General features: G+C 37.1%; 1 protein-coding gene across 1 annotated transcript in view; it reads right to left on the bottom strand.

Annotated features, from left to right (window-relative positions):
* Positions 1–15000, bottom strand: part of LOC115222494 (dynein assembly factor 6, axonemal) — a 62264-nt gene that overhangs the window by 33722 nt on the left and 13542 nt on the right. The window contains exons 2-5 of the mRNA XM_036511617.1: positions 7203–7278; positions 5855–5945; positions 2273–2369; positions 1482–1567 (exon numbers count right to left, since the gene is read on the bottom strand). Coding sequence (XP_036367510.1) covers positions 1482–1567; positions 2273–2369; positions 5855–5945; positions 7203–7278 — 350 coding nt within the window. The remainder of the gene's footprint in view (positions 1–1481; positions 1568–2272; positions 2370–5854; positions 5946–7202; positions 7279–15000) is intronic.

The following is a 15000-nucleotide window of genomic DNA, read 5'->3' as shown; positions in this document are numbered from 1 at the left end:
GAGAGCGCAGACCTCCGCCAAGCAGCTCATTTCCACCCATATAGAAGCATGCTGAAAATCATCCAATTTCCCAAACCAATGCCGGTAAAAACATAACCTCCTTGGCGGGGGAGGGGGGGGGGATTAAAAAAAAAAACACACGGCCATATGATTTTAAGACAAAAATTTTTTAAAAACAGGAATCATCTGAAGCAGTTCACAACCACCAACGTCATCATCAGCATTGTCATTGCTTCCACTTCAACCACATACACCGCCATCAATGTTATGAAGGTTACCTTGACAATCACTTTCACCACCACAACCTGTATAACCACTGCAATACCACCATCACCTCAGCATCACACATCACACTGCTCCTATCGTAATTATAACTATTTTATCCTCCTCCCATACTTATCTCAACCATCATCATCATCAACACTGTCTCTAAACAGCAACGCCACCATAGGTTATGTGGAAACAATGTGTTTTCAAGGGAGATAATCAAAGATTGTAACATTGTAATACTTTATGTAAAGTAAATATAACAAATGAAAAATCCTTCAAGAATCCATAAAAATTCCCGGATCACTACCAAAATTTCATCTGTTCCTTATGTCATTACCAACTTTTCCTGCAAGTTTCATCAAATACTGTTCACAACTTTTTGAATTATTTTGCACACAGATGGACAGATGGACAAACCAATGCCAATGTAAACATAACCTCCTTCCTTGGTAAAAATTTGGATAATATAATATGGAATTGGTAGATAGTGAATATGCAAATTATATCGTAGAAATTTTTAAATGATTAAGAAGTAGTTAGAAATAGTATAATGGAAAAAAATAAAAGTAAAATAAAATAAGGTAATGTAATGGGATAAAGTACAATAGCAAGTAAAAGGTATTATTGTTACCATTTTCCAATTTACCAAGGGTCATATAATCATGAAGATGCACATCCATTGGTTTTTGAATGTTTTTGAATGTTGTGGTTCAAGTATTCACCTGATGAAAACAGTTTTTCTAATGATCTAGTGTTTCCATTAATCAATAAAAAATTTGTTGGAAACAGTTGTAGTGGATTGACACATTATTCATCAGTTGTTATATATATATGTATATATTATATATATATAAGAATTTTTTGCATAATGAGATAAAAAACCAAGGCTGTGTAAATATTAGAACATTTATAGATAAAGGTCTTACAACTGTTTTCAGGATATTTATTAATTATATCCCTTCATCGGAGGATATAATTAATAAATATCCTGGAAATAGCTGTAAGACCTTCTATCTATAAATGTTCTAATATCTACACAGCCTGGTTTTTTATCTCATTATGCAAAAATTTTATTTATATATACATATATATATATATATATATATATAGGTACTATATCATAACAGCAAGTACGGGAAAAATGACCACTCCTGCCATGACCACTATACTGTTCAACACAAAGATAGAAAATGAACAACAGAGGCACTTACTATTTGGGAGTCCGTAGATCTAGAAATTTAGGTTTCACATCCAGTGAGATATCTTTCATCATGGTATTTGGCAGTTGAATTTTTACCTGTAAAGGTAATTATAATCAAACAATAAATTGATGCTTGTGAGTTTTGGCTTAAAAGGCAACAGCAGAGTTGTGTGTCTGTTGATTAATCAGTATTTGATATGATGGAAGCAAAATAATGCATTGTCATTATATTCCTAATGGAAAGTACCCTTTGTAGCTCAGATTGTACTTATAATTGATACATTTTTAAAATGCAAATATATATATATATGATGATGATATACATAGAATACAGTTTTGAGTAAGTTTAAAAATAAAATGCATGCTTCTCAACCAACCCACATGGTTTGGGATTCAGTATCAAAACCTTGTGAATGTATGTGGCAGACAGAAAATTGAGAGTAGCTCATCCTAAATGTGTGTCTGTCTGTTTGTGTGTATGGTGTGTGTGTGTGTGCATTTTTCCACCTTTTCTTGACATCATACAATACTCGTAAACAACCATCACTGTCATATAACTGCTGTTGTTTGTTTCCAATCTTCCATGAAAACACGTCCCTGTAACCTAGCAGTTCAGCAAAAGAGACCAATAGAACAAGTATCAGACTTAAAAAGAAAATAAGTACTGAGATCAAATATGATATTTCAACTAAAAATTCTTCAACGTGGTACCCCAGCATGGCCACAGTTTAATGAGTGAAACAGGTAAAAGATAGTAGAAAGATGTGAGATTTTTTTTAAAGAAACAAAAGCTCGACTCACGACCATTCTTTCACAACTGCTGCTGCTTGGCGTTTTATTGCCCATTTGCAGGAAGATGTCTTCTGTTCTTACATTTTGGTTGTAAACTATTGAATATCTGAAACAAATAGTTTAATTATTCATAGACTGACAATAATGATATTTTATAAACATGTTGACAAAGAGCCATGAGGTATAAGTTTGTGTGATATAGGACAAGGGAATTCTGACATTTTCAGCAGAGCATCTCTTTGAAAAAGTTCAAATATTTGCTTAGTGTTACATTCAACAAATGAGTTTCATTGATTCAATATGTTTATACATTTTCCAGATGTGGAGGCGCAATGGCCCAGTGGTTAGGGCAGTGGACTCGCGGTCATAGGATCGTGGTTTCGATTCCCAGACCGGGTGTTGTGAGTGTTTATTGAGCGAAAACACCTAAAGCTCCACGAGGCTCCGGCAGGGGGTGGTGGTGATCCCTGCTGTACTCTTTCACAATAACTTTCTCTCACTCTTACTTCCTGTTTCTGTTGTACCTGTATTTCAAAGGACCGGCCTTGTCACTCTCTGTGTCACGCTGAATCAGCCCGAGAACTACGTTAAGGGTACACGTGTCTGTGGAGTGCTCAGCCACTTACACGTTAATTTCATGAGCAGGCTGTTCCGTTGATTCGGATCAACTGGAACCCTCATCGTCGTAACCGACAGAGTGCTTCCCACATTTTCCAGATACAGGCCTGGCTGTGTGATCCAAAAGTTCACTTCCCAATCACACAGTTTCAAATTCAGTTCTTCTGCTGCATGGCACTTTTGAGTAAATGTCTTCTACTATAGCCCTTGGCTGAGAGTGGATGATATGGATTTAGTAGACAGAAATGAAGATAAGCCCATTGGGTATGTATACCGACATATATACCATAATCATCATCATCACTTTATTATGCTTGCATGGGCAGAGGGATCATCATCATCATCATCATCATCGTTTAACGTCCGCTTTCCATGCTAGCATGGGTTGGACGGTTCAACTGGGGTCTGGCAAGCCCGAAGGCTGCACCAGGCCAGTCAGATCTGGCAGTGTTTCTACAGCTGGATGCCCTTCCTAACGCCAACCACTCCAAGAGTGTAGTGGGTGATTTTATGTGCCACCGACACAGGTGCCAGACGAGGCTGGCAGACGGTCACGCTCGGATGGTGTTTTTTATGTGCCACCGACACAGGTGCCAGACGAGGCTATAAATATATATATATATATATATATATATATATGTGTGTGTGTGCATGAATATGCACATATGTACATATGTAAGTATACATATACAGATGCATGTATGTGAGTGTGTGTGTGTGCATGTCCTTGTGTCAACTTATCATGACACAGTACAGTATAGCTGTAAAGAATCAGAGTCATACCAGTGGTGTCCTTCATTTCCAATCTTGCAAGAAAAACATGTCAACCCTGAGGACATTGGTGATAGGGGTGTCCAGCATAGAAAATTTGCCTCAACAAATTTCATTCTGACCCATGCAAGAACAAAAAAAATAGATATTACATCAATTATGATGATGATGATTATGATGGTGGTGGTGGTGGTGGTGGTGGTGGCAGCGGCAGCGGTGGCAGTGGTGGTGGCAGCGGCGGCGGTGGCGGTGACGGTGACGATGACGATGATCCTGGTGTTGATAATGATGACGGTGATGGTGGTAGCATAGCAATGGTGATAATATGATAACGATGATGCAAATTATTGAGGCAAACAATTTAGAAACTAAACCCACCTCACCTCCCTCTCCATCAAGTTGACGTAAAGTAGGAATAGATCTTTCATTTTCTCTCTTAAACTGTTCACTCATAGAGATCACCAATAATTATAGCAATAAGCGCTGAAAGCCAAAGCCACCAACTGAAACAATGGAAATATGTGATATGCCATTGGTTCCATACATTATCCATACATGAAATTCACTGCATAAATTACTCAGTCACCTCAATTCTAAATAGGTGCCATGAGTAAGTACAGTTCACACCATACAATCAACTGGAACAGTAAGTAATTTCTTATATTGGTATAAGAACACAAATACATCGGTGAGAGTTTTCCAGGCTTTCTGAAACTCTAAGACCATTTTGCCAGTGAATTTGATTAGTGTAAAGAGAAAGAGTCGTGAGTTCAGTCTCTGACCTCTCTCTATGCTTAGTCTTCAAAGTACCTAAGAGGTCTCTCTGATTTCTGGTTGATGCCTGTGCTGCAGTCTGTCAGGGTCCCCTTTGTCACCTACTTTCAGTCTGTGAAAATTGATGACAAAGCGAACTCTTTGAACTTAGAATACAAATAGCTAGATCAGATACCACAAGGTAACTCATCCAACGTTCTAACAGATCAACCAATCCAGTGACCCAAGCTGGTGCTTTATTTATTGACATTGGTAGGATTTCAATTCAAAACACAGAAAACTAGCACACAAAAAAATAACACCATAAAACATTCAATGTGTCATTTTAAATGCCTCTGACAATTTGCTTCCTAATGAGTTGGCTATGCCAACTGACTCACCACCTATTTTATTGATCCAAGGAAGCAAGAAAGACAAATTATGTCCCAGCATGGCCAAACCTCAAAACTCAGAATGATAGAATCAAATGCTGCTAGATATTTAATTTGGTATTGACCATATCTATTGCTTGACCACTGCTACACTTGAAATCTAGTAAGAATTTTGATAGCATATAATGGCTGAGTTCAGTTCAAATCCTGAGTGTCACATTGATAATAAACATCAAGCTGACTTAAATGAGGTACTCTACACAAGGTACCATGGGAAAACTATCTGTCTGACTAATTTCTGTAGTTAAATCAAGTGACGCATGTAGAGGAGTGCTGTCAAAACTATGAGAATAAAAGAACAAGCATTTTATTATTTTCATTTTTCTATTAATCTATATAATGTGCAGGTTGAATAAATGTACTTTGAAGCTTCAATAATTAACAGACTGAGATCTAACGTATTCAGGATAAAAGAGTTGAAGGCTACTCCCAAATATTCGATTTACGAGAACACTGAAGAAGAGCTACAAAAAAATTTGTAACAAAACAACAAAGTCATCATTGAAGTTATCATCATCATCGTTGTCCCCTACATCACCATCATCTTTGCTAACAACATCATGCAAAAATATAAAATAATTAAATCTATGAAAGCTGCAATTAAATGAAGCAAAATTTCATTGACACTGCTTCTGTCAAATCAACCCAAATTAAAACGACACTAGATCTTCTTTTCAACAAAAAAGTAGCTCCACTTTCTGATATAATTCTATCTGAAAAGTCAAGTACCCAAAGGCTGTAAGATATATCCAAAATACTTCTTAACTAACAACATGAACAGCTTCAAAATAGGTCAGTCTGGCATTACCAAACAAAGCAGAGCAACTAGAGTAAAACATATTCACAGACAAACAAAATTTCTAAAGGTGACCACTGTCCCAAATTTTAGTGGAGATGATGAAAGTAAAATCAAACAAACAAATTTAAACAAAATATATATAGAAAAGCAATGCAAACAAAAATAATAAAATTGAATGTAACAATGTTGCTGACTTACTCTGGTTGCGGCCGTTGATCCCACAAACTATCAAATTCAGATCCTTCAGGGATTTCATCTGCACTCCAAATATCCTTTGACTGTTTTGTATCTTTGAAAAAAAAAACAGTTAAACAAAATGACAACACAGTTTATTATTAACGTATTATTAACCTCAATCTATATATATAAAGCTGAAGTTGTCTGTGTATGGCAGGTTTGGTAGCCTTCAACTAACACTATCTCCCCTGAGACCCTGTGGCGCAAGTTGACCAAAATTGAGAGTATGATAGAAGAAGGCTTGCTCTTCCTTCCGTAGAAGATAAAATTCAAATCGGACCATGTTAACACCAAAAATTGTTTACATCAAAAAGGTGCCTTTTTTTACGATATTTTTACTGCTGTGTCGCCATTTTTCAGTATATTTCAACCAGAAAAATGTTCACTTAAGGAGAATAACAAGCTACATAATGCAAAATTTTACTTTTCAATTCTAAAGGGTCGAAACAAACCCGAGCAACGCCGGGCGATACTGCTAGTTTATATTATTTTTACATTAGCTGGCAGCATATATCATCATCATCATTTAATGTCTATGTTCCTTGCAGGCTTGGGGCAATCAGTTCAACAGTATTTGATGGATCCAAGGACTACACCAAACTCTAATGTCTTCTTTAGCTTGGTCTCTACAGCTGGATGCCTTTTCCAATGCTAACCACTTTACATCATGTACTGCATGCTTTTCCGAGCCACCAATACTAGTGAGATCACCATGCAGCTGGCATATATTACCACAAGAGAAGGTGGCTTTATGCTAGAAGATGAAGGGGAAAGGATGAGAGGAAAGGCCTGAGCAGAACAGATTTCTTGCTGTAGAAGACAGACATGGTTGTTTGCATTTTAAAAGAAAGGGTGGAGGATATCAGGGTGGAACTAAGAAGAGATAAAAATAGTGATGATAAGATGTCTAGGTGGGCCCTCAAGGTACAAAATGAGTGGAAGTGAATGGGGTCAAAAGAACCAGGTGTGTGGATGGGTAGAAACTTCAAGGTTGTATGGGAGATGGAATGTATATAATAATCATCCTTGTTTAACATCCGCTTTCCATTCTGGCATGTAAGGAAGCTTGTTGTAATGAGATAGTCCATGTTATAGTGTGGAAGACATGATTTGTCACCAATTTTAACACCACAACCTGGTCCTTATGTGTTGTTGATGCAAATATTCACACCAAGCCTCCAGTCTAAAAGGATGACTTCCCTCCTAACCAATTCAGTGGGCAAACAGTCTTCTTTTGGCAAATATATGAAATAATAAAAAGAAAAAGAAAAAGAAAAAGAAAATAATAATGTTCATAAAGAATTTTAACCTTTTTCAGCAGTGCCATCTTTGGAATTCTTTTCTGGGCCAACGTGACCAGGGCCATATGAATGACCACCACATACCTAGAATTAAGATAGAATCACAATGTCAGTAAGGGTTCCTCCTGAGATTTAACTTTCAGAAGTAAACACACACACACACACACATATATATATAAAGATAGATAGGGCGGTCTATGGGATTATCCTGGATTTCACGTCCATAAAGTGCTTAGCTTTACAGTGTATCATCAGACCCCCAAAACCTGTTGGCACATGGCCTCTGTAGTAAGTGGCCTTTCTAGAAAACAGAGGAGGAAAAGACTTCATTATTCTACAACAACACGAGAATGTCTCCATTTGGCTGTTATTAGTGATTGATTCTGTTATTGTGTGGGTCCCAGGATTCCAGGTTGAGGGAGTCCTTTAATATCCTCACCCGTTTGGCTACGCACAGTTTACAATGCTTGATCCTGTTTATGTAAGGACCTGGATTTTCTAAGATTCTCCATGATATTACATGTGGAATTCCTTTGTCTTTTAGCTGCCATACATGGCTGGCTAATGATGAAGCATATCTCCTTTCCGGTATCTTGAAAGAGGATCTGTGGCTGGAGAGATGTTGCTTGAATATGTTACCAGAGCATCCAATGTATCTCAGTGCATGGATGGTGGCAATGTTGTCTCTTCTGGTATTGATGCTACTGCTACTGCTGTTGTTGGTACTGGTGTTGTTGATGTTGTTATTGGCATCTTTAAAGGTGGTGATGGTGTTGGTGATGTTATTACTGGCATAGTAACAGAGCCGATTATGAATAACAGCCAAAGGGAGACAATCCCCTGTTGTTGACATTAATGAAGTCTTTTCCTCCTCCATTTTCTTGAGAGACCACTTGCAACAGAAGCCATGTGCCAACAGGTTTTGGGGGTCTAAGGATACACTGTAAAGCTAATTGCTTTGTTGATGTGAAACTCAGGGTTATCCCATAGATCGCCCTTGTCCATCTTTATACTATACTGATCTATAACTTAGAATGTGCTTCTTTTGGGGATTTATGATTTATCAACGATATATATATATATATATATATATATATATATAAAGAAAATTGAACACATACACAAGGTGTGAATGTTGTTAGTTTGTGGGTTGGCTGCATTTTTAGGCATAAGAAAATATATTCTCACGCATCAGGTGTTAAAACACTTGGATGTAGGTCAAATATATATTTATATGGTGTGTGTGTGTGTGTGTGTATATATATATATATATATATGAATAAATTTTGTCTAATGACTAATTCGTCTTTGTGCTGAGCCACTGGTAGTAATCTATATTACTACCCTTTTGTTTATATTATATATATATTATATATATATATATATATTATAGTACAGTTGTAACTAACAGCTGACAAGGAGACAGTCTTTTTAGCCAAATGAATCAATCGCAGTAATTATTTTTTAAGCCTGGTACTTATTCTATCTAGGTCTCTTTTGCTGAAAACGCTAAGTTACAGGGACGTAAACACACCAATATTGACTTCAAGCAGTCATGGGGGAACAAACACAGACACAAAGACACACCACACATATAGATATATATATACATATATATATACAATGGGCTTCTTTCAGTTTCTGTCTACCAAGTCCACTCACAAGGTTTGATCAGCCCGAGGTTGTAATAGAAGACACTTGCCCAAGGTGCCATACAGCCACTCTTGCACCTATATATACATATATAATATAATATATATAATATATATATATATAATATATATATATATATATATATATACACATATATATAATATCTATATAAGACTGTAGTTGTGTGAGTGTCTGTCCCATTCGATTTAGATTCCTAACTACTCCCCCATTTTGCGGTGCAGTTTAACCAAATTCGGGTATCTTATAGTCGTGATTCATATCGAGCCCGTCTGGGTATTAGCGCGCGTCTACGATGAGTCTACGATTTTAATAATAATTTAACATCATTTTTTATTCCATTTTAATGCATATTTTTTCGTGTGTCGATGGCGGCAGAGTTGGCGTCCATGGTCACACCTGCACCTGTGTTGCTTCTCCCCCTTCTTCCCTCCCTCGTGAAGCTGTGGGGAAGGGAGTGTAAGGAAATCAACGTCGTAAAGCGTTGTCAAGGAGACCAGCGTTCTTTTAGAACAACGACTTCATGGCTTGAAGACACCAAAACAGAAAATGTCTACGATGAGTCAACGATTTTAAAAAAAAGTTACCATAATTTTTTTTCCATTTTTAATGCATTTTTTTGCTATTTTTTGGCTATAACTCTCTAAAAATGCTTATATAGTTATTTCCCTTACAAACCCGAGCAACGCCGGGCGATACTGCTAGTAATATATATATATATATATATATATATATATATATATATATATATATATATATATATAATATATATATTACAAAAAGAAAATGGAGAAACACATTTGTTGGTTATCAGCTTAAGGATATTAAATGTTGACTTATTATTTATCAAAACAACAACCATAATAACATACATATATACAGTATAAAATTCAATACATTTAAGATAAGAATACAAATAGTTATTAAAAAAAAACTTAATATAAATTCTTAGAATCATTAAAATCACTTACAGCGGTTTTCAGCCTATGGAAAATGTTATATATATAACCATATATATCATATATATATATCATAGCTATGGGTAGTCTAAACTTAATTATTATATTCTGATAACTTTCATTACCTAAGTGACATACTCAGCAGTAGAGTTGTGCGCTCTGAAAGTATAGTATCCAGATGGGATGGAGAAAGGTCATAGAATTATTAAGTCTGCAGGCAATGAAAGTCTTCTTCCTCAAGATGAAGAGCAGATTGTATGATGCTTATGTCCAAACTGCAATTTACAGTAAACTGACTACATTTACAGCATACTGGTCACTAGAAAAATGATTATGTCAGTGCTATGTCCTCAGTGATCACACATGCACACACATATACACAAGCAAAAAAGTATTAAAAATGCAGGTGGATACTTTATAAGCACTCTGTCAGGAGACAAATTGGCTAACTAAATTCTCCACTGAAAGCCATTGTAACCTACACCAGCTGTAAAATTTACTTTCTGTTCTCATGTACAACAAAGAACAAATGTATTGTGATAAAAGTTGGGCATAAGAGGAATTAAACATAGCATGCAAGAGAGAAAACTACGTTGGTTTGGACATGTAATGCATATGAATAAAGGCATCTGCACAAAGAAGGGCTGATCACTGAAAGTGGATGGTACCCATGGAAGAGAGGAGATCCAGGAAGACATGGGATGAAGTGGTAAGGACAGATCTCAGGAAGTTGGGCCTCACGGAGGAAATGACAATGGACTGAGATGTCTGGCAATATGAAGTTCTTGAGAAGACCTGCCCGCATCAGCAAAACTGAGTTCTAGAGATGCTGTGTGTTCCAACCACACTTAACAGGAAAACTTCTCACAAACTCTACCACAACAAACCAAACTACGTCTCTACATCTCTTCCCTTCTTCACATTTCTGCTTCGTGTAATATGTTTACTCCCACTTCCCAATCCTGTCCTCTTGGCCTGTATCATTGCTCTCCACTTGTCCTTGACCTGTGTGTTCCACCCACACATAAGAAGAAAAAGATTCCCTCACCTTACCCCAACAAACCAATCTACACCTCTACACCTCCTCTCTTTCTCATAGCTCCTCCTTCATACACTATGCCTAGCTCTCACTCCCAAATCCTGTCCTCACACCTTTGTTCCTCAGTATCATTGCTATCTGGTAGCCCCATCAACTCTATATATACCCAGGTCTTTCGCCACTTACTCATAATCTTTAATCACACTCCCTTCGCAATATCCTACCACTTATATTATGGCATTTGAACCTCAAGGGTATGCCCTGACACTTGCCACCATCTATATCTCTCTCTTCTTTTACTCAACCATCCCATTTATATTCTGATCTCCGTTCCTTGTGTGTATGCCAAGCATTTTGGCACCTTCTCTATCCTACTGTCTCCCACTCTCTCTCCTTCTCCTGCACTTCCCTCAGGTTGGGTAACCATGTATTTTCTTTGCTGTAGCACACCTCTTTCTGTCTTCATTCCTGATCTTTCTCTCTCCAGCCAGGTAGCCTTGTACTTCTTCTACAGCAAGACACATGTATCTGTCTCACTATAACTTTTGCATCATCACCTCCTCCAATGCCTCCTCCCCTCTTAAAAAGTTTTTTTTTAATGTTTTGCAAGTACTTTATGACCCTGTCAGTGCAGGTGCCACTTAAAAGCACCCAGTCCACACTGTAAAGTGGTTGGCATTTGTAAGGGCATCCAGCTGTAAAAATCGTGGCAAAATTGACTTTGCCTATGCTTGTGCCATGTAAAAAGCACTAAGTCCACTCTGGTTGGTTTCATGAAGGGCATCCAGCTGTGAAAATCTTGCCAAAACAGTCACAGAAGTCTGGTGCAGGCTTCAGCCAGGCTGACTCTAGTGGAACCACCCCACCCATGCTAGCACGGAAGGTAGACATTAAACGATGATGATGATGTCTGTCCTGTTACTGCATAGCAGAATTTTGAAATGTCAACCTATTTGAAACATGTGTAAGGGATTAAAGAATGTATAATTCTCCATTTTTTGTGTTTTCCTTTATTCATTTATTTATCAATGTATGTATGTAAGTATAAAAACTATATATATGTATAGATGCACACATATACACATATCCATGTGTAAATGTGTATGTATATGTATATAAACACACAGACACACACATATACATATGGATATAGATATATAGATACAAACACACACACACACACATATATATACTATGTATTTGTGTGTGTGTTTGTCCCTCAACCATCGCTTGACAACTGATGTTGGTATGTTTACATACCCATAACTTAGTGGTTCAACAAAAGAGACCAATAGAATAAATACTAGGGTTACAAAGAATAAGTAAGTCCAGGGGTTGATTTGTTCGACTAAAGGTGGTGCTCCAGCATGGCCACAATCAAATGACTGAAACAAGTAAAAGAATATATATATATAATCCAAACATGAACAAAGAGAAAACACAACAACGTGAGGACGTGGAACAAGTATAGTGTTATTGAATGCTCAGGAAAGGAAAGAAAGAAGGAGGATTTAACGTTTCAAGCAGAGCTCTTCATCAGAAACATAGAAAAAGGAAAGGTCCAAGGAAGGGAAGATGGAGAAAGAAAATCGCCAATGATACACACGCTGTCATATATATACAGGGTGCATAAGGTATTTTGAGGACATACCTTTTTTGGGTCATTGCTGCATTTTTTACAAACTCTGCATAATCTTTGTTTCAGAAAATCATGTTGGTAGATCCTCAGCTTACTCAAGAAATGAAGAGGTGTGCTGTTAGTGTGGTCATAAAGGCTGAGCATAGCAATTTAGAAATATCTCAATTTTTAAAAGTTGCCAAATCTTTCATCTACAAAGTTTGTAAGGAGCTAGAGACTGAAGATGGAAACGTATCACCAGTATCAAAGTACAAAAAGCATTCCAAATGCTCTGAAATCATCAGAACACCTGAATTTACCCAGAAAATTCAACACACCATTGATTACAATCCCAGAAAGTTCATGAGGTCAATTGCAAAAGATCTCCATGTGTCTGAAGGAACAGTCAGAAATGTTGTCCACGAAGACATCAGGTGTAAGTCTTGTATGATGAGGAAAGGTCAATTTGTCAGAAAAAGCAAAAGGAAATCACTACACCAGATCTAAAAGGCTCTTAAAGAAACTGAAAAATCCAGCAGAAGAAAATTTGATTTGGTCTTTCTCAAACGAGAAAAACTTCGACCAAGATCAAAAAGTTAACAGAAGAAATGATATATGTTTATATGCAGACCCTTCTGAAGTTCCAAGTGTTATGCATACAAAATTTCCTGCAACTGTCATAGCTTTATGGGTTGTCAGCAATGAAGGACATGTGATGCCTCCTTACTTCTTTCCACAAGGTCTTAAAGTTAATTCTGCAGCCCACACTGGAAACAATTGTTAAGCCCTGGATAGACAGAGTTTGCAATGGAAGGCCATATGTGTTTCAGTAAAACCCTGCACTATCACATATGGCTCTAGTAACACAGGAATGGATGGCTGAAAATTTTCATGATCACATAACCCCCAACATTTGACCTCCTAATTCCCCAGATCTCAATCCATTGGACTATTAATGTGCAGTGTTGTTGAAAGAGGGGCCAATGAACATGCTCATAACACCAAAGATTCTTTGAAAGCTGCCATAGTCAGAGTAATGCCCCAAATGATCCAGGACCACTTGATTCAAGCATGTAGATGACTTAGATCTCATACAGAAGAAGCTGTTAAAGCTGAAGGTGGTTTTATTGAACTACATTATAGAAAAGAAGGTTTCTTGTTATCCTCGTAGAATTTTTTGATAAATAAAGTTATTTGTTTTTTATAAACATAAATATGTCCTCAAATATCATATGCACTCTGTATATATACATACATACATTCATACATATATACATATATATATATATATATCCACAAACAATTTATATATGTACACACATATATACATATATGTTTGTATGTGTCTATGCATGTGCATGTACATACAAACATGTATATATGCTTGTGTGTATGTGCAAGTGTATACATGACAATTACTGATAATTAAATGAGTACTTACAGTATCTGAGTCACTATCGCTGTCTTCACCAGTTGCCTCAGCAGATTAGCCAGTGCTCTAATATCATACTGTTGGAAAGCCCTCTCCAGGATTGCCAAATTCCTTGAACTTTTTAGAGAGAAACCAATAAATTAATAAGAGGAAGGAAGAGAGAGGGGAGGGAAGGAGGGAGGGAGGAAGGAGGAAGGAAGGAAGGAAGGAGGAAGAAAGAAAGAAAGAAAGAAAGAAGAGAGAAGAAAGAAAGAAGAAAGAAAGAAAGAAAGAAAAAGAAAGAAAGAAAGAAAAAAGAAAGAAAGAAAGAAAGAAAGAAAGAAGAAATTGTATGCATGTGGATTAATGATGGATTCTCTCGTCTCGAACAACATGAGGGATCATTAAAATAAAGCGGTAATCACGTGTCTCTTGGGCCTTGCAAACCTTTTAGCAATGGAACAAGCTGAGGACTCAGTATGCTTAATGCTTGTGGATCATTTACTATGTGTTTTTCTTGATTTTACAGCACGGCCGCTTTTGCTTCATGCCACAATACCACGACAAGTAAGGTTTCCATTAGGGAGCAGCGTGTTGCCAGCAGGCCTTCCATTTAATGCATGATATATGGATTTAACTAATCCATTGGTACTTACCAATAAATTATTATTCATGATGTTGGCTGCCCAGAGATCATAATCTTATGAATATTAACTGGTGAAATAAATATGTAGGTGCAGTTATCTTCCCTAACAGCAGCTGCCTAAATTAGCTGGCGATGGGATGTATCATATGGTGTGGATGTGCTGAACTCCGAGCAATCTCGAAAGCTCACGGAACAGACAAGCTTCAAATTGGCATCCATGGTCAAGTGGTAATTCTAGAGGGTGCTCTGAAGCAAGATATCCACCTGGAGATGAGTGCTCTGGTCATGGAAATGTCCACAAGAGATGGCTTCAGGCCATCTGGAGAAGCAATTGAAGCAGTCAATATATAAGTAGATCTGCAACTGACCCGCCAAGACCAAAACCAGGTCAATGTGTATTTGACAGAACTTGGTGTCCAGTGGCTGGAAGTGTCCAAGGGATGCTTACATGTGATGATGCAC

The sequence above is a fragment of the Octopus sinensis genome, linkage group LG20, assembly GCF_006345805.1.
Source record: "Octopus sinensis linkage group LG20, ASM634580v1, whole genome shotgun sequence".
Classification (NCBI taxonomy): domain Eukaryota; kingdom Metazoa; phylum Mollusca; class Cephalopoda; order Octopoda; family Octopodidae; genus Octopus; species Octopus sinensis.
Note: the sequence above shows the minus strand (reverse complement) of the source record. Positions and strands in the feature narration are given on the sequence as shown.